The 26,691-nt window shown below is 40.7% G+C and overlaps 1 protein-coding gene across 1 annotated transcript in view; it reads right to left on the minus strand.

Annotated features, from left to right (window-relative positions):
- Nucleotides 1-9,200: 9,200 nt before the first annotated feature.
- The window catches only part of TUBGCP4 (tubulin gamma complex component 4), a 60,543-nt gene continuing 43,052 nt past the window's right edge, over nucleotides 9,201-26,691 (minus strand). Inside the window, exons 13-18 of the mRNA XM_073618556.1 lie at nucleotides 25,582-25,720; nucleotides 20,365-20,542; nucleotides 19,551-19,685; nucleotides 19,348-19,464; nucleotides 19,093-19,232; nucleotides 9,201-9,373 (exon numbers count right to left, since the gene is read on the minus strand). Of these exons, the coding sequence (XP_073474657.1) occupies nucleotides 9,361-9,373; nucleotides 19,093-19,232; nucleotides 19,348-19,464; nucleotides 19,551-19,685; nucleotides 20,365-20,542; nucleotides 25,582-25,720 (722 nt within the window). The 3' untranslated portion in view covers nucleotides 9,201-9,360. The remainder of the gene's footprint in view (nucleotides 9,374-19,092; nucleotides 19,233-19,347; nucleotides 19,465-19,550; nucleotides 19,686-20,364; nucleotides 20,543-25,581; nucleotides 25,721-26,691) is intronic.

Raw genomic sequence — 26,691 nt, forward strand, 5'->3', positions numbered from 1 at the left:
AGTATAAAGCCGAGTAGCCGTCTGGGCCTGGTCTTTTGTTAAGTTTTAGGTCTTTTATGGCGTTAGCAACTTCATCTATAGTTATAGGCTCATCCAAACTGCTTTTTTGATTCTGAGATAACTCAGGTAAGGTTATTTTTGAGAAGAAGGATTCAGCCTCTGTAGGATTAAATTCATTATTTGTCTTGTATAAAGTTGCGAGATGTGAGTGAAATTTATGGACTATTTTAACTGGATTACAAGTATAAACATTTTTTGATAATTTCAAACGTATTGGTTTGAAAGATTTGTTAGTTGAATTTAATGCCCGAGCCAAATATGTACCTGGTTTGTTTGTATTCATGTAGAAATTGTGTTTGGAGCGTTTGAGGGATTTATCAACTGACTCAGTGAGAAATAGATCGTATTCCAATCTAGATTTTTCCAGATGAGATTTTGTACTCTGAGATGGATTATCTTGGAATGATATGTAGGCTGCATTAAAATTGAGTTCTAGTTTTTTTGCTAGATTTTTGCGTTCCCGTTTAAATAGTGCCATTTGTCTTTGTATTGTACCACGCAAGACAGGCTTATGAGCTTCCCACAGTGTTATTGGGGAGATGTCTGTTGTATTATTAATTGATATGTATTCCTTTAAAGCTTGTTCAATGGCCATCTGATGTAGTGGGTGTTTGAGCATTATGTCCGGTAAGTACCACGTTGGGTCATGCGCTTTTGGTATGGCTGAGGCTATAGTAGTGTATGCTGCATTATGGTCAGACCACGGAATCGGAATTATATCTGATGCAATAATTTCTGGTATCATTCCTATTGTTAGAAAAATATGATCTATTCTGGTGAAGGTTTGATGAGGGTGCGAGAAATAAGTGAATTTCTTTTTCATTGGGTTACTTTCTCTCCACGAATCTACCAGATTGTATTTGGAAAGAAGTTGAGAAAAAGGTAATCTAGAGGTTATTTTGGATGGTGTAAAAGGTGATTTATCTAGAAATGGGAGGAGGACCTGGTTCGAATCCCCACACATTATCACTGTTCCTATTTTGTGTGTATTAATCACTTGTAATATATGTGAGAGGAATGGTGTAGGTTGTTTGTTAGGAGCGTAGTAGGAAATCACCGTGATTGCTGTATCCATTATATAACCCATGAGTATCAGGTATCTACCTTCTGGGTCTTTAATTTCTGATGATAAGGTGAATGGTGTGGATCGGTGAAATGCAATTAGAGTTCCTCTTTGCTTGGTACAGGCAGAAGCCGTGTAAATTTGTTGATAAAAAGGAGAAATATATTTTGGAGTAGAATCTTTGGTGAAGTGTGTTTCTTGGAGGCATACTATGTGAGCCTTCTTTTTATGGAAAGTACGGAAGGCTTTGGTCCTTTCTTGAGGGACATTTATTCCGTGAACATTCAGGGAAAGTATATTCAGTGGTGCCATGGCAATAGATCAAATAGTTTTGACTTACTTTTTGTTATGCAGAGCTGACTGCGCAGATCAGTGTGTGGACTGAAGAGATGAAAAGATAGAAAAGAAACCAGTGAAACCAGTGAATTCTGGAGTAAAGAGTAAACAAAAAACATATGAGATTAGATGATACATTGTATAAATTATTTTTTGCAAGTAATCACAATTTACCCGCGAAAGAGAATAAATATCTCTCTCAGGGGAATAAGTGCCTTCGTCACACTCCCACATAATATGGTTGGGAGAATGAGGAGGGCTAATGGGGGTACACGGATCTTCCGCTTACAGGAGAGAAGTGCTATGTCAAAAGACATCAAAATGATGTTTCATTAATTGGAGTGCAGAATATAGTTTTTGTTGAAATTATTTATTCCAGGGTGGTTGTATATGGTTAGTTTTGCCGTAGGCTAAATAATTCAGTTAGAAAGGTACTGTTAATAACTTTGGTATTGATGAAGATAGTTTGAATTATTTTGGGATTTTAACCCTTTTAGAGTAAACAATTACATATTTTATTCATATGTAACTGTTTAGATATGTTAACTCATAAAATTGAGGTTGTATTGCTTCAGATTAGAATAAACAAAAACATAATTCTAGGAACTAGTTAGGTAATAATATATTTGTTTTAAGAAAAAAAGAAAAAGCTTCCATTACTTCTGGATTATTGAACATATTTGTCCTAAAAAGTAATAAATCTATTGTTATTACCTGATAATATATAACTGAACAAGAATTTCCTTATTTCACTTATATATTCTAAGGCTATATGAATCAGAAGCAATAAGAAATATAACTGGAATGTAACATGATCCCACACAGTGTGTGACTATCAGAATGCAGTTACATTCAGTTATAAATACAGGTTTTTTATAGAGAACCATCTCTTAGTATAATAAATGAAGAGATATCAGGAATTAGGATGTCAGTCCATTGAATCTTCTTGGTCCATGGATGATGTGGCATAACGGCCTCTTTTGTGAGAATGATGATTCCCATTTTGTTCTGAAATTTTCTGGGTGCTGCCTGAAGGTGAAGATGATGCCATTCTTCTGCGTGTGGGAGAGTTGCTGCTTGTGGGTTCTGTCAGATTTAATTTTAAAAGGGTTTGTTGTAGTTCATCTGCTGATCTGCTTCTGTAAATTGTACCTTGGTGGTTAAATCTGACTGAAAAGGGGAAGCCCCATTGATACATAATGTTGTGGCATTGCAGTTCCATTAGTTGGGGTTTCATGGATCGTCTTTTAGTAATAGTAAGTTGGGATAGGTCAGCAAAAATTTGATAATTGTGTTCTTGAAAATTAAGTTCCTTTTTTTCTCTTGCAGCAATTAGTATTTGTTCTTTCGTTCTGTAATAATGAAATTTTGTGATTATATCACGTGGGGGTCCATCTTTCTTTTTGGCTGTGAGGGCTCTGTGTACTCTGTCCAGTTCTAAACGTTCAATAGGGATATCTGGCTTTAGTTCTTGTAATAGAGCAGTAATAGTAGATTGCAGGTCTGTCACAGTTTCAGGTATTCCCCTTATGCGCAAGTTTGAACGTCTGGCTCTATTTTTGTAATCTTCGAGCTTAGTTTGAAGTATTAAATTCTCTTCTTTTAATTGTTCCAATTCTGTTATATTTTCTTGGGTTGTAATTTCAATTTCATCCATTTTTATTTCTAAGGCTGCGGTGCAGTTTCCCAGCTCTCTTATTTCTTTGGTTAGGCTTTTTGTTATTTGGTCTGAGGTTTGTTTTAAAGCCTTATGAAGCATCTTTTCAAATTGTAATAATACAATAATAATAATACAATTGGGATGCTGAGGAAGCTTGTGGAGAAGTTTGTGAGAGGATTTGTTCTGTATCTGACTCAAATGGAGAGTCTTGCTGTGACATTTTCTGTCTGTGAGAGCGCCCTGATGCTGTATATTGTGAGGTGACTGGAGCTGCTTTAGTTGCAGTGAGTGCCTGTGAGCTCTTTGTGAGGTGATTTTTATTTCTGCCACGGTTTCCTCCCAGTACCATATTTCCTGCCCAAACTTTCACAGTTTGTTCCCTGGGACAAAAAGGTTCAAATGGATACCTTTTGAGCCTGCAGGCTCCGTTTTGTCCTTCTCTTCTCTCCTCAGCGGTGTGGAGCTCTAACAATGCATGTCTGCTCCGCTAGGCTCTGCCCATCTCCCCCGATGCACTCATTTCTCAACCACCATCTGTAGGTGGCTTAGACAGTTCAATACTCAAGCTTATGGTCTCAATGATCAAGTTGCACCTTACCCGTCAAAGCATACTACACTTACTGGCCACTTTATTAGGTACACCTTGCTAGTACCGGGTTGGACCCCCTTTTGCCTTCAGAACTGCCTTAATTCCTCATGGCATGGATTCAACAAGGTGTTGGAAACATTCCTCAGAGATTTTGGTCCATAGTGACATGATAGCATCATGCAGTTGCTGCAGATTTGTCGGCTGCACACCCACGATGTAAATCTCCTGTTCCACTACATCCCAAATGTGCTCTATTGGATTGAGATCTGGCGTTCTCAGTTTCATAGAGATGGTACGAATGTGGAGACAAACCAAGTAAAATGCTGGCATGATCACTGCAGGAAAAAAAGACTGCCAATTTTATTTCTAAAATTAAATCTCACTGCTGGAAAATTGCTCAACATTGCACAGACCTTTCGGGATTTTTACGCAGACTTGTACAATGTGAGAGGTAAATTAAATCAAGAATTAACAGAGGAAAAACATAGAAAATTTAAAAAACTACTTACAACAAAGTTACCTAAACTCTCTAAAGAATGCCTTTAAAAGTTAGAATCTAAATTTACGGTTGAGGAGTTCTATGCAGCTTTAAAGTCAACGACGACGGGTAAAGCACTAGGCCCAGTTGGGTACACAATTTCCTATTATAAGAAGTTGAAGGAGATTCTTGTTCCACATTTGACGACTTATGCTAATTCCATAGCAGGATCAGAGGGCTTTCGACCGGAGTAATTTTCTGCATATATAGCTGTAATCCCCAAACCGGGTAAAGATTCATCAAGTTGTGGAAACTATCGCCCAATATCACTACTCAACGTAGACACAAAATTATATTCAAAGGTGTTATCTACTAGATTACTCCCTCCGATCCTGCATTGGATAGGGTTAGACCAGACAGGTTTTGTCCCAGGTCGCGAAGCCAGGGACCATTCCTTACGATCCTTGTCTATAATTTCCTGTCAGGAATGAATCCTAATATACATGGCATAACGGGAAAGGAGCAGAAGTGATCTGCGTATGCAGATGATGTTTTATTTTATGTTCAGCAACCAAAGATTACATTGCCAAATTTATTTGCGTTAATGCAAGAAGTTCAAAATATCCAATTTTCAAACTAATATGATTAAATCTGAAATACTAAATATATCAATACCTACAAATGAAGCTGAAATTTTAAAAACCTCATTCCCTTTTACTTGGCAACCAGCCACCTTAAAGTATTTAGGTATTACACCTAGCCTTACCAATTTATTCCAATATAAATATCTTGATCTACTTAAAAAAATGTAACTAGATTTACATAAATGGACTTCCCTTTGCCATTCTTGGCTAGGTAAGATCAACGTTGTTAAAATGAAATTTCTATCCCGAGTCCTATATGTATTACAAATGATACCCTTTGGTGTCCCTATAGGATTTATTTTTAATGCTACAGTCATCTATAGCACATTATATTTGGAAGGGACAGGGTATTAGAATATCTCGAAATATCTTATACCATTCTAAAAAAATAGGGGGGAAATTTGAAATATTATCAAACAATTGCACTAGCCCGTATGGCAGACTGGAAATATGCTAAAAAGACTCTGGGTAAAACTTAAAATGGCACTAGTGGATACTGACTTATCAGTAGTGCCATGGATACCACAATCTTTGAGAGGGCTGGCAGCCACAATATCTACCCTAACTTAATCCTGGCAATATGGGACTCCCTACATACTCGCCATGGTTGGGAATATAATTCCCCACTAATGCCCTTGCTGAAACATGAATATTTCATGCTGGGAGTACTTGATAAGGGCTTTGATTCATGGTTCCCAGGGGTAACACTGCTATTACACCAAGCATTACAAGACTCAAAAATTAAACCAATTAAGGCCTCTTTCACATGAACGATCCGTTCAGGTCCGCCTGTCAGTTTTTTAGGGGGACCTGAACAGACCCTCCATAGACCTCTATGGAGCGTCGGATGTCAGCGGTGACATGTCCGCTGACATCCGACCCGCTCTGATCCGAAAAAGTGTAGCGGAGGAAAAACCTACTTTTCCATCCATTTTCGGATCGGGTGACGTCGGACTCTACGGTCCGTCATCATCCGATCCTCCATAGGGGAGAGCGGCACTGTGACTGAGCAAGCGGATGTTCACGGGGTGGATCATCTCGGATCCGTCCCGTGTGAAAGGACCCCAAGTCCTTATGTGGAATAGATCAGCCAACATTTATGGACCAATGGCGATACATATAGTTGTCTCAATTTATTTGGAAACTCCCACAGCCCGTTCATTAAAAGAACTGAATCCTATTGAAGCAATTATATAATATAGAAATCAACCACAACCTTGTTTTTCTCTTTTTCGCAAAGCTTTGATGAAACTTCGATACCCAGATTATATAGGTCGGTGGAAAAAAGATTTGCAAATTACACTTACAGAGAAACAAAAAGATAAGATTATACAATTTTCTTATATGCCCGCCCCCTCGAGTAGAATGGCAAAAGTAAACTTTAAACTTTTATCTCAATGGCATTATACACCAGTAAAATTACCTGCAATGTCTGACTCGACCTCGCCCCTGTGTTGGAGGGAATGTGGACAGCAAGCTACACACGGGCACATATGGTGGTTCTGCCCATTTTGGGAAGAAGTGGCGGAGTTGATCTCTCTGATACTGGGCTAAGTAATTAAACCTGAACCATTAACGTTTTTACTTCATTTTTCATTCATTTTTACTTCAAGAAACAGAGCAATACAAGATGTCTATGACCCCATACTTGTTAAGCCGCTTGTAAATCTTTGATTCCACTACACTAGGGAAAAAGTTTAATACCTACTATCTCACAGTGGCTACGAAGGGTTGATGAGCTCCGTCTAATGGAAGAAATAACCTGTAGAAATAAAGGGCTGACCAGGAAATATATTAAGACATGGGCAAAATGGTTTGAATTTAAGGAAACTAAACTATATTATGAAATAATATCAGACCCAGATGATAAATCGGAATATGACTTATTGATTAACCTTATAGTTTTTGTACCTCCCTGATAGCTCTATATTTACATAGACGTAGGTCCCCCCCCCCCCTTCTTTTTCTTCCTTTGGAATTTTTTTTTTCTTTTTCTCTTTTTCCTTTTGTGTGGTTCCCGCCCCCTCTATTTCGCTATTGGAGGAGAGAGGATGGGAAGTGATAAGATAATTGTATATGTTTCAAGATAATGTTTGGAATTTTCTGAATTGCTGAAAATAATAATAAAAAAAAAAAAAAAAAAAAAAAAAGAAGATTGAGATCTGGTGACTGTAGAGGCCATTGGAATACAGTAAACTTATTGTCATATTCAAGAAACCAGTTTGAGATGATTTGAACTTTGTGGAATTATCCTACTGGAAGTACAAATCAGAAGATGGGTACACTGTATTCATAAAGGGATGGACAGCAACAATACTCAAGTAGGCCTTGCTGTTTAAACAATGCTCAATATCCCCCACCACCACCAGCCTGAACCATTGATACAAGGCAGGATGGATCCATGCTTTCATGTTCTTTATGCCAAATTCTGACCCTACTATCTGAATGTAGCTGAAATCAAGATCAGACCACACATTTCCAATCTTCTATTGTCCAATTTGGTGAGCCTGTGTGAATTGTAGGCTCAGTTTCCTGCTCCTGGCTGACAGGAGTGGTACCCAGTGTGGTCTTCTGCTGCTGTAGCCCATCTGCCTCAACGTTCGTTGTGTTGTGTGTTCAGAGATGGCATTCTGCATAACTTGGTCGTAACGAGTGGTTATTTGAGTTACTGTTGCCTGTCTATTATCTCAAACCTCTGCCCATTATCCTCTGACATCAAAAAGACATTTTCGTCCACAACTTCCGCTCACTGGACATTTTCTCTTTTTCAAACTATTCTCTGTAAACCCTAGAGATAGTTGTGCGTGAAAATTCCAGTAGATCAGCAGTTTTTCACATACTCAGACCAGTCCGTCTGGCACGGACAACAATACCACGTTCAAAGTCACTTAAATACCCTTTCTTCCCCATTCTGGTGCTCGGCTTGAACTTCAGCAAAACATCTTCACCACATCTAGATGCTCTGAGTTGCTGCCATGTGATTGGCTGATTAAAAATTTGTGTTACCAAGCAATTGAACAGGTGTACCTATAAAGTGTTTGGTGAGTGTATATTAGATTTGTGAGTGTTGCCTGGGCTTTTTGGCATCAGGCTACTTTTTTTTTTTTTTTTTACCAGATTTGCTAGGCTGTCACCTGGTCTTCTTTTCACATGTTCAAGTTCTACCAGGTAGATGTCCAGGCCTTACCTTATGCCAGCTTCAAGCATAAAGTCCTTCAAGATGTTATTTGAGCTGCAGGCAGCCCTCAGTTCTGTTTTTATTGGGTCTGTTAGCATTTGTTTGCTGTGTTGCCCACCCTTCGGTTAGACTGCTTTTGGACATCCCGAAGGTGATTGACTTCCTGTATCCCTCAATGGACAAGAAAGAAAATAGGATTTTGCATTCACCATAAAATCCTTTTCTTGGCGTTCATTGAGGGACACGGGTCGCCACCCTTCTGTGTTATAATAATTTTGGTACAGCTTGCTACAAACCTGAGGCGAGCTGGTAGTAGGAGTAGGTTATTCTGGGCTGGCCTACAGTTTGTTCATTTAGAAATATCCAATCCTCTTGTAGGCAACAGTATACTCAAATACTCAAAAGGTGAAGGACTTCCTGTGCCCCTTAATGGGCTGCAAGAAAAGGTTTAGATTAAAAAAAAAAAAAAAAGGGGTTTCTCCCCATTTACATGAAGGCTACGTTGTTTAGCAAAAGTGACAGGGACAGGCATTGAGGACAAACTATAACATAAGCCAGAGCTGCTTTACAGCTAGGTGCCCACTGCACATGTGTATGCGGTGGATGCAGTCTTCTGGGACCTGTCACATTTCTCAGAAGACAGCAAGGGAAGGAGGGAGGGATAACTTCTACTTCGATCGCTGCGGAAGTGGGAGCAGGTACCCGTCCAAATCAGGTACCCACTCCTCAAAAGAGCCAGTTCAGGAGGAGTGGGGGACAAGTCCTTAAAGCGGAACTTCCCTTCCTTTGGGGAACCCCCTCAAGATAGCAAGCACTGTATCCCGTTCCAGCAGGCTGCAAAGCCGCAGCATCAATTACCGGCCAGCCCGACCTCTTAGTCCGTGCACCTATGGGGGAGGTCAAATGGGGGGACCGAATCCAGACAAGACCCCTGCTGTAGTGTAACCCAGGTGCCAGGAGGCTTTTTCAATCACCACAGTAACCTGCTGCTTGTCGAGCTCTGCCATGGTGATTCCCAACTTGATAAGAGCCCACTAACCGGTCATGTCTTCTATGTTTCAAACTGCATCAGAGAGGTGTTAATACCATTTATAAAACCAAGAAAGCTGCACCAGTTTGAGAAGCAATGAAATAACACATTATACTACAGCACAGAAGAAGTCAGTTCAGAGACCAAAAGTAACCACAGCTATAGTAGAAATAAAGCATTTAATACACAAATTTATATGATAATGCATGTTGTTCTGCTTCTAATCCCCCGCTCATACTAGAAAGTCAAAGATGTCATGGAGAATTAGGATCCATGTAGAGCTATTACTTTTGTAACGGACGACTTCTTATGGTGATGTTATTCACAATCCAAAACTGTAAACAGAAAAATGACAGCATTTAGTAAGGGATACTTATTCCTAAACTAACAGTGTGTAAGCAATATTCTATACCAACAGTTGTGAGTATAAATGTAAGACAGCCTTATAAAAAATTGCTGGCTTTAACCTGTTATGGAAACCGAAAAAACAAACTACATAGGACGGAAGTAGTAAGCCCTGTCCTTTTTTAGCTCCCTTACCCACCCTCGCATTTGCCAACAAGTTCCAGCTGTCAAAATGACAGGTGGGAGTTGCTGTGTAAATACAGAAAATATTACAGTTGCTGCAGTCAAAGAATTTATACACCTAAAATTACCTAGTGCTTTCAGTGTCATTAATTGTTAATTGCAAACCAAACACAGGAGCAAACACACATTTTGCCAAATAAAAAAAAAACACAGGTGACAAATGCAGTAAAAAACGCGCAAAAATGTCCCAGGACCTACTTTGCCAGGTGTAGCACAGCCCATTGAAATCATAGCCGCTCTATATGTGTCACTGGAAAATCGAGCCAAAAAACATGCACTTACACTTACTTTGTTTACACAAGAACAATGAGGCTCCATTCACATCTGTGTGTTTCCAACCACACAAAAAATTAGTGCTTTGCCATGTGTTTCAGAAATGCTGCAAATTTGTAGACGGCAGAATTTTGCATCTTTCAGACGCATCCGAAAAAAAATAATGAATTTCAACTAATACGAAAGAAATATAGCGAAAATAACAAATGAATTCGACATGATTCGTTAAAGGTCTAATGAAACAAAAGGTCAACTCGGAGTAAATCTTACAGTCCAATCAGCTGAGGTTGGATTACTGGCAAAGTGCATTCCTGAGAACGGTGTTGAAGGGTGTTGTATTGTATTTGAGCAGAGGAGAAGAGATATTGTCATTGTGTGTGTTAATAGATTCAATAAAAAAACGACTTTCTGAACTACAAATCGTTATCACGAATATATATACATACATAAATATTGAATTATCCGAAAATGAATTAATTCGTTATAACGAATACAGTCATGGCCGAAACTGTTGGCACCCCAGAAATTTTTCCAAAAAATCAAGTATTTCTCACAGAAAAGTATTGCAGTAACACATGTTTTGCTATAGACATGTTTGTTCCCTTTGTGTGTATTGGAACAAAACAAAAAAAGGAAGGGAAAAAAAGCAAATTGGACATGTCACACAAGACTCCAAAAATGGGCTGGTCAAAACTCTTGGCACCCTTAACTTAATATTTGGTTGCACACCCTTTGGAAAAAATAACTGAAATCAGTCGCTTCCTATAACCATTAATAAGCTTCTTACATCTCTCACCCAGACTTTTGGACCACTCTTCATTTGCAAACTGCTCCAGGTCTCTCTTATTGGAAGGGCGCTTTTTCCCAACAGCAATTTTAAGATCTCTCCACAGGTGTTTAATGGGATTTAGATCTGGACTCATTGCTGGCCACTTTAGAACTCTCTAGCGCTTTGTTGCCATCCATTTCTGGGTGCTTTTTGACGTATGTTTGGGGTCATTGTCCTGCTGGAAGACCCAAGATCTCGGACTCAAACCCAGCTTTTTGACACTGGACTCTACAGTGCGACCCAAAATCCTTTGGTAATCCTCAGATTTCATGATGCCTTGCACACATTCAAGGCACCCAGTGCCAGAGGCAGCAAAACAACTCCAAAACATCATTGAATCTCCACCATATTTCACTGTAGGTACTGTGTTCTTTTCTTTGTAGGTCTCATTCAGTTTTCGGTAAACCCTTAGAATGATGTGCTTTCTCCAAAAAGCTCTATCTTGGTCTCATCTGTCAACAAGACGTTTTCCAAGAAGGATTTTGGCTTACTCAAGTACATTTTGGCAATTTGTAGTCTTGCTTTTTTATGTCTCTGTGTCAGCAGTGGGGTCCTCCTGGGTCTCCTGCCATAGCGTTTCATTTCATTTAAATGTCGACGGATCGTTCGCGCTGACACTGATTCTCCCTGAGCCTGCAGGACAGCTTGAATTTCTTTGGAACTTGTTTGGGGCTGCTTATCCACCATCCGGACTATTCTGCGTTGCAACCTTTCATCAATTTTTCTCTTCCGTTCACACCCAGAGAGATTAGCTACAGTGCCATGGGTTGCAAACTTCTTAATAATGTTGCGCACTGTGGATAAAGGCAAATCTAGATCTCTGGAGATGGACTTGTAACCTTAGGATTGCTGATATTTTTCTACAATTTTGGTTCTCAAGTCCTCAGACAGTTCTCTTCTCCTCTTCCTGTTGTCCATGCTTAGTGTGGCACACAGATACACAATGCAAAGACTAAGTGAACTTCTCTCCTTTTTAGCTGCTTTCAGGTGTGATTTTTATTTTGCCCACACCTGTTACTTGCCCCAGGGGAGTTTAACCGGTTGAATACCGGGCATTTTCACCCCCTTCCTTCCCAGACCAATTTTTAGTTTTCAGCGCTGTCGCACTTTAAACGACAATTGCGCGGTCGTGCGACGTTGTACCCAAACAAAATTGACGTCCTTTTTTCCCCCCACAAATAGAGCTTTCTTTTGGTGGTATTTGATCACCTCTGTGGTTTTTATTTTTTGCGCTATAAACAAAAGAAGAGCGACAATTTTGAAAAAAAACACAATATTTTTTACTTTTTGCTATAATAAATATCCCAATTTAAAAAAAACAAAAAAACACATTTTTTCCTCAGTTTCGGCCGATACGTATTCTTCTACATATTTTTGGTAAAAAAAAAAAATCGCAATAAGCGTATATTGATTGGTTTGCACAACAGTTATAGCGTCTACAAAATACGAGATAGATTTATGGCATTTTTTAAAAAAAAATTTTTTTTTTTTTTTACTAGTAATAGTGGCGATCGCAATTTTTTTTCGTGACTGCGACATTATGGCGGACACATCGGACACTTTTGACACATTTTTGGGACCATTCACATTTATACAGCGATCAATGCTATAAAATTGCATTGATTACTGTGTAAATGTGACAGGCAGTGAAGGGGTTAACCACTAGGGGGACACAAGGGGTTAAATGTGTTTCCTAGGGAATGCTTCTAACTGTAGGGGGAGGGGACGCTCAAGGGGAGGAGACCGATCAGTGTTCCTCCGTTCTGGGAACACAGATCGCTCTCCTCTGAGCTGACAGGACGTGGATCTGTGTTTACACACAGAGATCCACGGTCCGGCCCGGTTAACGGGCAATCACGGGTGCCCGGCGGACATCGCGGCCGCCGGGCACACGCACCAGGACACAAGCAACGCGGCGGGCGCGCGCGCGCCCCCTAGGCGGCCGGGAACCCGAGGCCGTCATATGACGTCCACCCAGGATGGGAGATCCCATATGTGGACGTCGTATGTACATACGCAGGTAGGGAAGTGGTTAAAGAAGCATCACGTGCTTGAAACAATCTTATTTATCCACAATTTTGAAAGGGTGCCAAGAATTTTGACCAGCCCATTTTTGGAATTTTGTGTGACATTTTGTCCAATTTGCTTTTTTTCCTCCTTTTTTGTTTTGTTCCAATACACACAAAGGGAATAAACATGTGTATAGCAAAACATGTGTTACTGCAATACATTTCTGTGAGAAATACTTGATTTTCTGGAAAAATTTCTGGGGTGCCAACAATTTCGGCCATGACTGTGTATCGATACACTACAGAAAAAACGAATTATCCGAAAACGAATTAACATAATGAATTTAACAGAACGAAAACTAAACAAAACGAAATTTTCCGTTGTGCACAAGTCTACAAATTTACATTGTGTTTGTGTTGTCGTTACATGTTAATAGCTCCCCAAGTGATGCAAACGCACCGAAAACTGCGTAAACTCACAATGCGCCACTCCAAAAATTGTTCTGGAGCTTCTCTAGGGCGATTGTTGCGTGTAGGGCAGCCCATTCAAGTAAATGGGCTGCCCAACATTTGACAAGTGCAAAATGCTCCAAAACAAATGCATGCCGAATGTGAGTTTTCGCTACATGGAGATTTGAACGAGGCCTGACAACTGAGTGTCCCCATTCACTCCCTCCTATGTACTTGTATAAAGATGGCCATAAACTATGCAAACCGATTGTACAATCTCTGTACAATTTCCTTTAGATTTATCTGAACTAAGGACACACCTGAACAATCCAATAAATTGGAACCAAATCAGACAGGCCTTGTACAACATAGCTGATGGGAGATCTAAAGGAAATTGTACAACTGTATACGAAGTAGGTGGAAGGCGATATTCTAATGAGGGAGGTGTGGTCCAGAGTGGTGATCACACCCTCTTCTGTGATGCAACAAGGAAGTGAAGGTTTCTGGGAGATGACCTAACAGGAAGTGAATGCTGATACAAGCTACAGGAAGTGATGGAATCTGAAAATCCATTCAAAGATACAAGACTGACAAGATTCTAAATATTATGTGAATTGGTAAGCGACTGGGATGACTGGGCCAGAAAACACTTATTTATTCTGAAAAGTGAAATTCTTCCCGAAAATGTGAACTTATCCTTTAACCCACCAAGGGGTGGAGCAATAATAAACTCCTAAAAAAGTGAAGTAAAACACAGGCAGACCTTTTGAGGCACAAAATTTTACATAAAATACTATTTTTTTTTTATTACATATACACAATTGTCACTTTTTTACAAAATGTCATAAACAGTAAAACACAGGCTTAACAAGGGCAAGAGCAGCCGTAAGGCCCTAAGCATCCACTCACCTGAGGCAAGGCAACCAAAACACTGTACTTCCAGAGATCGTTACAACAGACTATTATCACCTCACCAGGGAGAGCCTTGAAATATACTAGAAACCACAACCTGTGAGGGGTGTGAAAACAGTTGCTAGGTCCAGCCGATAAGCCAAAATTAAAAAAAAAATATGCAAGAAAAAAAAAAAATATGCAAGAAACATTCCTAGGCAGTCCCACTGCAAAATAATCCTGCTTATCCTTGACTTCACAAATCACATAAGTAAGAATGTTCCAGTCTCCCTAAAACCAACTATTCATCCATGGAGCCGTGGAGACAGTGAAGAATATCCACCTGAATTAATCCAAAAGGTCCTTCACAAATCTGCAGATCACTGAAGGAAAGGAACCTAACCCCCAGGTGGACAGTTCCGATGGAGTCCTTAAGGCATCCCAAGCTCCCAATGGAGGATACCCACAGCCAAAGACTGATTTGTTTTGCCTGCAGAAAGCCCAAGGAGACACCGGACCCTTTTCTGTCCTTAATTTCCAAGGATCTGAGATGCACCTCGGAACCTCTCTTCCATATTCAGAGGCTATCAGTTGGGAAGAATTGGCTTTCAAGGGATAAGCAGCATGACACCCGTGGCACCATTCACACCAAGAAACAGCCTACATCCACCCAAACGCATGAAGGATTCTCTTTCTCCTTTGATGGAAAATACAAGGAGTAACTAGATGGCACCCAGTGAAGTCAGAGGCAGAAGACCTGACCAGAGTGGAGTCCTACAATGGATAAGAAAGCACCAGTTCTGGCAAAAAGAAAGCAGTCACAGATATGAAGATTTTTGGACCAAGAGGAACCCCCCCAAAAATGAACAACAGAGTGAGCAGCCCAGCTCCTTGTGCTCTTATGCAAAGTATGAGCAGCAGTGGGACAATGCTTCCTCTGCACCGATTGGCAGGAAAGAGAATGTACATGCAACTCTGCACTCAGGGGATGATGTTAGCATTCAGTCCCTCAGCATTTGAAAGACACCCAGCATTGCAATTAGCAAGTTAGGCCTCAGCTCTCAGTCTGATCAGCCTACTCAAAAAAGAGAGTTTTCAGAGACAAGTCAATCACTGAGGCAATGCCATGGCTCTGGACCTAGAACTATAATCAGAACTCAATGTCTGGAAAGCACCACAAGAGGTAGCCAGTGTCCAAAGGTCGCATTCCAGGGTAGCCCTGCAATGTCCTGCAAGACTGAGGAAAAGCCAATCCAGATAGCTGCCACATAGACCAGCACAAGCAGCAATGTAGCGAGGAATCTTGACTGAACTAAAAGCGGTATTAAACTCAAAAATAAAACAATTCATATATTTCAGTTTACCAATCCTTACAGGTGGCATTAGTTTGTGGTATTTAGGCTTTTATTTCCATCTGGTGATCTGGTGAAGCAACAACACTGACAGCAACTCTGTTAGTCTGGAGAGAGGTTAGTGTTGGATGCCCTATCAGATTTAGAGGGACTTGACTAACAAAGCTGAACAAAACTGTTACAACATTTTTTTTTTTTTTTATGTAATACATTTTTGTTTTTGGGTTTAAAATTAAAGAAGAAATCAATGAAAAAAAAAAAGAAAGGCTAGCAAAAAACTAGTTAGACTTTTCTCAGCAGAGCTCAGAAAACATGTCCATCCTCCTAGGATCCTCCCGGACTAGCAAAAAACAGGCATGTTGGGTTAGAGGATGGGGTTATCCTGGGCTGGCCTACAGGTTTTTGTTTGCCAGTGTAATCATCCTGCAGGACGGCAGTATTTATTGTGTCCCTTAATGAATGTGAAAAAAAAGTGAGTTAGTGTTTTGTTTTTAGCAGAAATGTAAAAAAATGCTCTGATAGATATAGATATATCTATCTATCTATCTATCTATCTATCTATATATATATATATATATATATATATATAAAGATAGATATATATTCTAATACATATACGCCATTGTAAAGTATAGAACCCTCAAGAAGTCACAAGCAAAAGAGAGTTACACAAGAACGGAAGAGAAGTGAAGCATTACATGCTAGAACATATATACTATATTCCGTCTACCAGTCTTCCACTAGAGGTCACCAGAGGACTATAGTATCAGTATACTGTTAAGCTGCGTTTCACACTAGAATCTATCTCTACAGAAGCAATAGTCAATATCAAATATACGAGAGCAAAACACTCCAAAATCCCTGCATTGCCACATATAAACACACCAAGAAAAAAACTTGGTGGGGATCCCCTTTATGAACATATATACAGTGCCTTGAAAAAGTATTCATACCCCATTGCAATTCTACACACACACACTTTTAGGCCAAAAAGTTAAATTTTGGTCTCATCTGACCAAAGCACCTTCTTCCACATGTTTGCTGTGTCCCCCACATGGCTTCTCACAAACTGCAAACAGGACTTCTTATGGCTTTCTTTCAACAATGGCTTTCTTCTTGCCACTCTTCCATAAATGCCAGATTTGTGGAATGCACGGCTAATAGTTGCCCTGTGGACAGATTCTCCCACCTGAGCTGTGGATCTCTGCAGCTCCTCCAGAGTTACCATGGGCCTCTTGGCTGCTTCTCTGATTAATGCTCTCCTTGCCCGCCCTGTCAGTTTAGGTGGACGGTCATGTCTTGGTAGGTTTGCAGTTGTGCCATATTCTTTCCATTTTCGGATGATGGATTGAACAGTGCTCCGTGAGATGTTCAAAGCTTGGGATATTTTTTATAAGCTAACGCTGCTTTAAACGTCTCCACAAAATTATCCCTGACCTGTTTGTTGTGTTCCTTGATTTTCATGATGTTGTTTGTTCACTAAGGTTCTCTAATAAACCTCCTGAGGGCTTCACGGAACAGCTGTATTTATACTGAGATTAAATTACACACAGGTGGACTCTATTTACTAATTAGGGTTGGGCGACTACATGGCAAATGAGTTTCAATGTAGAAAAATGTAAAATAATGCATTTGGGTGGCAAAAATATGAATGCAATCTATACACTAGGGGGAGAACCTCTGGGGGAATCTAGGATGGAAAAGGACCTGGGGGTCCTAGTAATTGATAGGCTCAGCAATGGCAGGCAATGCCAAAGCTGCTGCTAATAAAGCAAACAGAATATTGGCATGCATTAAAAGGGGGATCAACTCCAGAGATAAAACGATAATTCTCCCGCTCTACAAGACTCTGGTCCGGCCGCACCTGGAGTATGCTGTCCAGTTCTGGGCACCAGTCCTCAGGAGGGATGTACTGGAAATGGAGCGAGTACAAAGAAGGGCAACAAAGCTAATAAAGGGTCTGGAGGATCTTAGTTATGAGGAAAGGTTGCGAGCGTTGAACTTATTCTCTCTGGAGAAGAGACGCTTGAGAGGGGATATGATTTCAATTTACAAATACTGTACTGGTGACCCCACAATAGGGATAAAACTTTTTCGCAGAAGAGAGTTTAACAAGACACGTGGCCACTCATTACAATTAGAAGAAAAGGGGTTTAACCTTAAATTACGTAGAGGGTTCTTTACTGTAAGAGCGGCAAGGATGTGGAATTCCCTTCCACAGGCGGTGGTCTCAGCGGGGAGCATTGATAGCTTCAAGAAACTATTAGATAATCACCTGAATGACCGCAACATACAGGGATATATAATGTAATACTGACACATAATCACACACATAGGTTGGACTTGATGGACTTGTGTCTTTTTTCAACCTCACCTACTATGTAAGTATGTAACTATGTGACTTCTGATGGCAATTGGTTCCACTAGATTTTAGTTAGGGGTATCAGAGTGAATGGGGCTGACTACAAATGCACGCCACACTTTTCACATATTTATTTGTAAATAAATTTGAAAATCATTTATCATTTTCCTTCCACTTCACAATTATGTGCCACTTTGTGTTGGTCTATCACATAAATTCCCAATAAAATACATTTACGTTTCTGGTTGTAACATGACAAAATGTGGAAAATTTCAAGGGGTATAAATACTTTTTCAAGGCACTGTATAATTCAGACTATTTACATTGGACATGAACCCCCGCAGACATGAGCCCTAAAGCATGCTCTGCATTTCCACAAAGCATTCCATTCAAAGCCACAATGAAAAATGTAATTCTTGTGCAAAAGAGGTCAGTTCTAGAAGATCTCAGAAGCAGCAAATAATGCAAAATGATTACAAACTTCTTAAAATACCAAACACCACTGTAATAGCAATACAAACCATAGTGATTTTTGACAATCCAGTAAAATCTTATTTTAAAAATCTCCTTTGAGGTTGTGAGTTCTGCCTGTCTGCTGGCCTTCTCTTTCCACAACATCCTGGATTCCCTGCATGCTTTGCAGCTTCTCCTCTGCTGTTTACTTTTATTTTCCAAGGACTACATATCCCATGGTACCTTTCTGCATGCTAGCAGTGATTCTTATCCTGACTCCACCTTCTAAAACTCCTGCTACACTTCCATAAGCAGTCCAAATAATGCCACACTGAAAAATGTAAGTGGTTCTAAAGGCACAAGGTTTTTTTTACCTTCATGCACTCTATGTGTGCAGCAGCCCCCTCAGCACCTCCTAATACCTGAGCATCATCTCGAACCAGCACGAGAGCCTGGACTCTCCGGAGACTCGCACTGCTGTCAATCACAGCCAGTGAGTCAAAGAAAAAAAGAAAGGGGCGGGGCTGAGTCGCGGCTGTGTAAATGGACACGCAGAGCTGTGGCTCGGGAACGAGCCTGCTTGGGTGCCCCCATTGCAAGCTGCTTGTTTTGAGGGCACTCGACAAGAGGGAGGGGCCAAGAGCACCGGCGAGGGACCCAAGAAGAAGAGGATCGGGGTTGCTCTGTGCAAAACCATTACAGAACAGGTAAGTATAACACGTTTGTTAAAAAAAGAAAAAAAAAAGCCTTTATCATGACTTTAATTTCTTGTGCAAGAGTAATTGGTTCTAGACGATATCATAAGCAGCAAATAATATGAAATGACTATAAGCTTGTCTGGCCTTACCTTCCCAATGTGCCTCCAGCCTGTGTATAGTATTTGTTGTAGTCTAGTCGCAGAAGCAGCTGAGCTAGGTCAGGATTAATCTGATGGTTTCGGACGCTGGAGAGTATTTTGAAAAGTAGAGAAGACTGGCAACTAAATCCCTACAATACACAGGAAGGTCATGTCATACATAGCATTGTCCACTAAATCCTTAAAAAACACAGTGTTTTGTCACACACAGAATTATTTACCAATTCACTAGAAAAATCAACTTACTTTTACAAGGACATCCAACTGGCCTGCCCCACGTTCATCTAGGGGCCCCAGGTTCTGGCTGACCAGAGAGCAGAAGCTGTGACACAATTCTAAGATTTCATTCAGGCAATGGAAAACCTGAAAAATGAATGTTACTCCTCTGAATACACTGAAGAATAAATGCAATGAATGACTCCACAGGGATACTGACATTTTGCACTTACTGGTTTTAATAAAATAAAGGATTGGGCCAGGAGGTTGCTGAGAAAGTGGTCATGGGCCAGACGAATACTCTCAAAATCCCGTGTGGAGTTTATCTGTTGTAACAGTTGAGAGAACTGTGATTCTAGAACATCAACCTAAAAGGAAAGGGAAAGGTCTTGTTATCTTTGGCAAAGTTAAAGCAGACCTTCACTTAAAAATTAAAGTACCGTTAATCCTCCTCTCTCCTCCTTCCTCCACTATATGTTTTTCTATCACCACAATGAAACAGAGATGGTGATGGGCCGCACACTGCTGGTATCATCCACAAGAAACTTTATACGAGACTGCTCAGACAGAACATGGTTCTGTCATGGTGTTTTGTCTGAGAAGTCTTCAATAAAGTTTCTTGTGGATGATACCAGCGGTGTGCGTCCCTCTTCAACTGGCATAGAATTATATTATTCTCATAAAAACAACAATAACAACAATAATAATAATAGGCAGATGTCTAGAGCACCTAACCCCCCTTTACATCCCTTACATCAGATGTCAAGGCCCCCCACCATCAGAAGTCAAGAGTCCCCCTACCCTCCCTTACATTACAGTGCACCCCCTTAACTTGTGCTGCTGCTGTGAAGAAGCTGGGGGCAGAGCTGCAGGAGGGCCGCATGAAATGGCCTGGAGGGCCACATTTGGCCCGCGGGCCTTGTGTTTGACACATGAGTTCTACAGTAAGTGTTCATTTATTAATATGCAACAGTAATATTTCTTTGACTCCACTCACTGCCAGTCATCAACAGCATAAGTTTAAACTAGCGATACAGTATTTCTCACCTGCAGGTAGTACTGAAGATTGTCAACCAGAAAGGCCATGTGATTCCTCAGCCGCCATTTGATGGCATCTGTTTCATTAGATTCTAAATGTTTTCTCTGCATCTGAAGAGCCCAGCAGTGCTGCAGTTCTGACTGTACCCGGCGGACACTCAGCAAGTATTTGAAAACCCTGTTGTACCTACATATGGATAACATGTACATTATAAATCATGCGGATTTATATCTAATTCCCTGCAAAGGTTAAGTGTACTTCAGAATGTTGTATTTACTTTTCAGTTTAGAAGCGAGAGAGCTAGAATAATCTAACAATTTAGCCTTCTGACATTTTACTGAGCTGCTGTAATTCTAGGATTTATGTGTCACGTTGTGATTCTCTTCATTGTTTTAATGTGCAGATATAAAACGGTTATGCCGCGTACACACGGTTGGAATTTCCGACAACAAATGTTCGATGTGAGCTTGTTGTCGGAAATTCCGACCGTGTGTAGGCGCCATCAGACATTTGCTGTCGGAATTTCCGCCAACAAAAATTTGAAAGCTGGTTCTCAAATTTTCTGACAACAAAATCCGTTGTCGGAAATTCCGATCGTGTGTACACAATTCCGATGCACAAAATTCCACGCATGCTCGGAATCAAGCAGAAGAGCCGCACTGGCTATTGAACTTCATTTTTCTCGGCTTGTCGTACGTGTTGTACGTCACCGCGTTCTTGACGTTCGAAATTTCCGACAACATTTGTGCGACCGTGTGTATGCAAGACAAGTTTGAGCCAACATCTGTCGGAAATAAATCCAGGATTTTGTTGTTGGAATGTCCGATCATGTGTACGGGGCATTACAGTAGTAAAGACACTTTAAAGCAAGACAGTTTTTTTGGGGCCTTAAACCTGACAGTTTTATGTAGGGAGTGCTGTCATGCATTGAATATTTTACAAAGAAATCACTGCATGATCCCAGGGAAAGTTGTGATTTTAATGCTGTATATTTAAACAGACAGCAAAACATTTAAATACAATATCAGAATGTTTTTTTTTAGGCAACTGTATTCATAATTCTATAACACAAATGTAGATACAGTCATGTATTTATAAAGTAAATGTTAAGCCTCATCCACACGGGCACTGAGGCCCACACACTGCAAATGGGTGTTTGTTTATGGCACTGGAGCCACTAGGTGCTGCATGCAGCCACTGCATACAGTGAGGGGAAAAAAGTATTTGACCCCCTGCTGATTTTGTACTTTGGCCCACTGAAAAAGAAATGATCAGGCTATAATTTTAATGGTAGGTTTATTTTAACAGTGAGAGACAGAATAACAACAATAACAACCAGAAAAACGCATTTCAAAAAAGATAAATTGATTTGCATTTTAAATAAGTGAAATAAGTATTTCATCCCCTATCAATCAGCAAGATTTCTGGCTACCAGGTGTCTTCTATACAGGTAACGAGCTGAGATTAGGAGTGCTCTCTTAAAGGAGTGCTCCTTATCTCAGCTTGTCACCTGTATAAAAGTCACCTGTCCACAGAAGCAATCAATCAGATTCCAATCTCTCCACCATGGCCAAGACCAAAGAGCTGTCCAAGGATGTCAGGGACAAGATTGTAGACCTACACAAGGCTGGAATGGGCTACAAGACCAAGAGCCAAGAGAGTGACAACAGTTGGTGCGATTATTCGCAAATGGAAGAAACACAAAATAACTGTCAATCTCCCACGGTCTGGGGCTCCATGCAAGATCTCACCTCGTGGAGTTACAATGATCATGAGAACGGGGAGGAATCAGCCCAGAACTACACAGGAGAATCTCATCAATGATCTCAAGGCAGCTGTGACCATAGTCACCAAGAAAACAATTGGTAACACACTACGCTGCGAAGGACTGAAATCCTGCAGCGCCCACAAGGTCCCCCTGCTCAGGAAAGCAAATGTACAGGCCCGTCTGAAGTTTGCTAATGAACATCTGAATGATTCAGAGGAGAACTGGGTGAAAGTGTTGTGGTCAAATGAGACCAAAATTGAGCTCTTTGGCATCAACTCAATTCGCTGTGTTTGGAGGAGGAGGAATGCTACCTATGACCCCAAGAACACCATCCCCACCCCAACAATCATGGAGGTGGAAACATTATGCTTTGGGGGTGTTTTTCTGCTAAGGGGACAGGACAACTTCACCACATCAAAGGGATGATGGACCGACCATGTATCGTCAAATCTTGGGTGGGAACCTCCTTCTTTCAGCCAGGGCATTGAAAATGGGTCGTGGGCGGGTATTCCATTCCAGCATGACAATGACCCAAAACACGTGGCCAAGGCAACAACGAAGTCGTTTAAGAAGAAGCACATTAAGGTCCTGGAGTGGCCTAGCATTTTTTCAACTCTCCATCTATTAAATCTTCTGCCCTTGTGTCAGGGCTGGGCTCAGCCCTTCCTTCTCAGAGCTGGTGGCTCTGCAGTCGGCTAATTGCCAACTCCTATCTCTCCACAGTTACCCAGCTGTTGATGATTTCCTGCTCGTCAGTCCTGCCCACTTAAGCCATTCAGCCCAGTGGATCTCTGCCTTCGCCTTGGTCAACATCACAGAGCCTATTGCCTGCCTTCCTGTTTAAAGACTTGCTTGCTGACATCCCTTCTGCCTCCAGATCCTGCTTGCTGTTCCACTACATTGATCCCCGACTTCTGGCTTGGCTGACTAGCCGTTCCGGGTACTGAACTTTGGCTATGTATTGATTAAGTTTGTTCTTTTTACTTTTATTATTAAACAAGTATGATTTAACTGTACTTCTGTCTCGGTCTGATTTCATGGTTTCTGACACCTTGTTGTTTTAACTTTGAATAGTAAAACATTTTTTTTTCCCGGACAGTAAATACCTTATACAGCCCACTTCCTGTTTCTTGTCTGGCCTAGGCTGATGACATCATGCAAACCTCTCTCTCGTGAGAGTTTGCCAGGAAGGGAGGGGGATGAGTCATAAGAGGGCAAATGAGAGCTGCAGAGTTGGAGGTGTGCCTCTGTGTAAATCCAGGAAGTGAACAGGCAGCAGTTTCAGCTGCCCACAGTTAAAATGGATACAGCCAGACCTGGTGGAGGGAGATTTCTGCAGCATATTTGGCAAGTACAGAATCACAGTATATATAAAATAATATGCAAAGCAGTTGGAGAAAAGCTTCAAAACGGCAAAGATGTTTTTATTACAAATTATGTGAGCAGACTGCAGTTCCTCTTTAATCCCATAGAAAATATGTGGAGGGAGCTGAAGGTTCGAGTTATTAAACTTCAGCTTCGAAACCTTAATGACTTATGCTGACCATACACTATTCGAAAAATCGGCCGAACCCATTTTCGAAAAACGAGCATTCAGCCGTGAGAGCAAACGATAGTGCCATCATGTAATGAACGATAAATCGTTCAGTGGACATAAATTAATCCATTTTTTGTTTGTTTTTTTTTTTTATATACCTAGTGCAAACAGTTTGGACGGGAAACACAATAACCTTTCAATTTATCGTTTGTTCGGCAGAAAATTTCCAAACTTGTCCTTCGTTTTTTTGGCTCAAAAATGTCCCAACGATTACCGACTTTGTGCCCATTAACTGGCCGAAAAACGAACATACTGGCCAAATGACCGTTTTTCGGCCGATTTTTTGTATAGTGTATGGCCAGCATTAGAGAGGATCTGCAAAGAGGAGTGGGACAAAATCCAGGAAATGTCTGACCTCTGTGATTGCCAACAAGGGTTTTACCACCGAGTACTAAGTTATTTTTTGCGAAGGGATCAAATACTTATTTCACTCATTAAAATGCAAATCAATTTATAACTTTTTTGAAATGTATTTTTCTGGATCTTTTTGTTGTTATTCTGTCTCTCACTGTTAATATAAAGCTACCATTAAAGTTATAGACCGATCATTTCTCTGTCAGTGGGCAAACATACAAAATCAGCGAGGGATCAAATACTTTCTCCCTCACTGTAAGCATCTATGATGATGAAGCAGCTTCACAGACACAGTTGTTCATAAAAATCTGGCAGGCGTGCAAATAAAATGTCCTGAACACACACGGTCTGCGTTTGGGGCTGCTCATGTGCGTGCCTGTCAAATTAGCATGAGCGGCTGCGTTATTGCAGCTGCTGCATCACCATAGACTTACATGGGCTGGCTGCATGCAGCATCTGTGGCTCCAGCCACTGCCTCAGTGCTCATAAGAATGAAGCCTAAAATGTTAACATTGCGAGTGCTAAAATCCACACCAATTGCCCCATACTGCCGCTAACAGATTGATGTTCTTTAAGATCCTTTGTATAATTATGTTACCTATACAGACTTTTTAAAGCAGTATTAAACACAAAAGCAAACATTATATTGTAGCTTAGCAATTCTTTGATGTGATGGCTGCATTAGTTTTCTTTTTTAGGCTTGCTTTCTTCTAGTTTGATCTGGGGATCTGGCCAGTAAGCCTGTTGTTTTTCACATGCTCAAGCTCTCCAGCAAATCATTATCAGTTTACATGGATGAGACAAGCCACTAAACGCTGGCAGGGGTGCTTACAATCATCAGATTTTATTTTCTTGTGCAAAACCTTTATCCGAAAAGGAAAAAAACGATTTGCTGTAACTGATTTTAAAGGGTGAGCTGGAATTTGGCTTCAATTCGTTAGTGCTCCTCATCCGACTGACAATGCTGCTGCTTGCTGTGTCTCATGTGCTCATTCCTCCAGAATTCTCTCACACTAATACAGGAGGTGTGTTACTGGCCAGACCACCAGGTGAAAACAGAGGGGAAAAGCCAAAAGAAAAAAAAGAAAAAATGATACAGTCACCACATCTAATGATTGGTAAGCTGTAATATATTACAATCAAGGTTTTGGGTTTAATAACACTTTATCACATAATAGACTTTATCACAAATATGTCTAAAATACAATGTAGGTAGAAAATCATGAACCGGTCCTGTATACAAGCTTTGACTCCTGAACCCTTCAAAGTTGAAGCAGAAATAGAAAGTTACATATAAAAGAAATAAACAGTTAATTTTAAAGCCCTGGCATGAAAAAGTTATACAGTAACCTGCCATCGTTCTGATTACTGATGAAATGCAAGTGGTTTCTATAGTACCAGCAATTTATAGCAATCAGTCAGCAAAAGTGTACGGCATTACAGAACTCAATGATTATAAGCTACTAGATGATCATTCCAAAAGATCACATCATGGGAAAGACTCACTTTTCTAATATAGCCGGAGTGAAGAGAATGTGAAGAGGCCACTGCACCTTATAGAACAGTCCAAGTGCAGCCCAGCCTGAGGTGGGGGCCTCCCTTGGAGAGGTGTCCCGTGATGCAGCATCTCGTGGTTGGGACATATCTACAGACAGATACAGAAAATATTGACGTGAATGTAATTAGAAAATAATAAGCAAAAATAATAATACATTTTTGTACTCAAATGCCAAATCCTTTGCTTGGAGTCCATACGGGGACACGGGAAGATATTAACCTTTGGGTAATACTGCCACCTACAGGAAGATTAGACACTGGCAAAACAAAAAAACAGTAGGCTAGCCCATGCCTGACTTTTCTAGCAAAACAATATAGAGAGCACGATCATAAACACATAGGAGGGACATGTGTCCCTATTGGACTTCAAGAAAAGCATTTTATGGCTCATAAATTATTGCATAACCATGGTAAAAACTTCAGCCGAAAGAGCCAAAGAGAATTCCCAGGTCGGAGTAGACTTTATATCCGAGGACATGCATGACTCCAGGCTGCAGGGTACCAGCAGTAGGCAAGCAGTTCTGGAGCCCTTATTAGGGGGGAAACCTCCAGCAGTGGTATAGCAAAGAGTCTTGATTGGGAAAAAAAAGTGTCAGCAGAATAATAGGTTAGTTAGCAGAGCCAAAGAAAAGTCATCCATCCTCCTAGGACACCAAGCCAAATTCTGGTAATAGGAGGATTTATCCTGAGCTGGCCTATAGTTTTTGTTTGCCAGTGTCCAGAAGTATAATCCAAAGGTTTAAAGAGGAAGTAAACCTTGATGGGTTTTACTTCTTCTTTTGTTTCCCTGCAAAGGTAAAGCATAATGGGCTACTATGCATCGCACAGTAGCCCATTATGTGTCACTTACCTGACACAGGAGCCGGCAATGTCACCGCTGTCCCCTCTTCCATGAAGCGTCTATCTTCCTTCTGGGTATCGTGGCTCCGGCCAATCACAGCGATGGGCGCGGGAGCCGCCACTAACGGCGTGATCGCCGTTACAAATGGCACGCTCAGTTCACATGCGCCGTAGACATTGGTGCCTGTCTTTTGCAAATATCTCCTAAACTGTGTAGGT

This window comes from Aquarana catesbeiana, linkage group LG03 (genome assembly GCF_042186555.1).
Source record: "Aquarana catesbeiana isolate 2022-GZ linkage group LG03, ASM4218655v1, whole genome shotgun sequence".
Taxonomy (NCBI): Eukaryota; Metazoa; Chordata; class Amphibia; order Anura; family Ranidae; genus Aquarana; species Aquarana catesbeiana.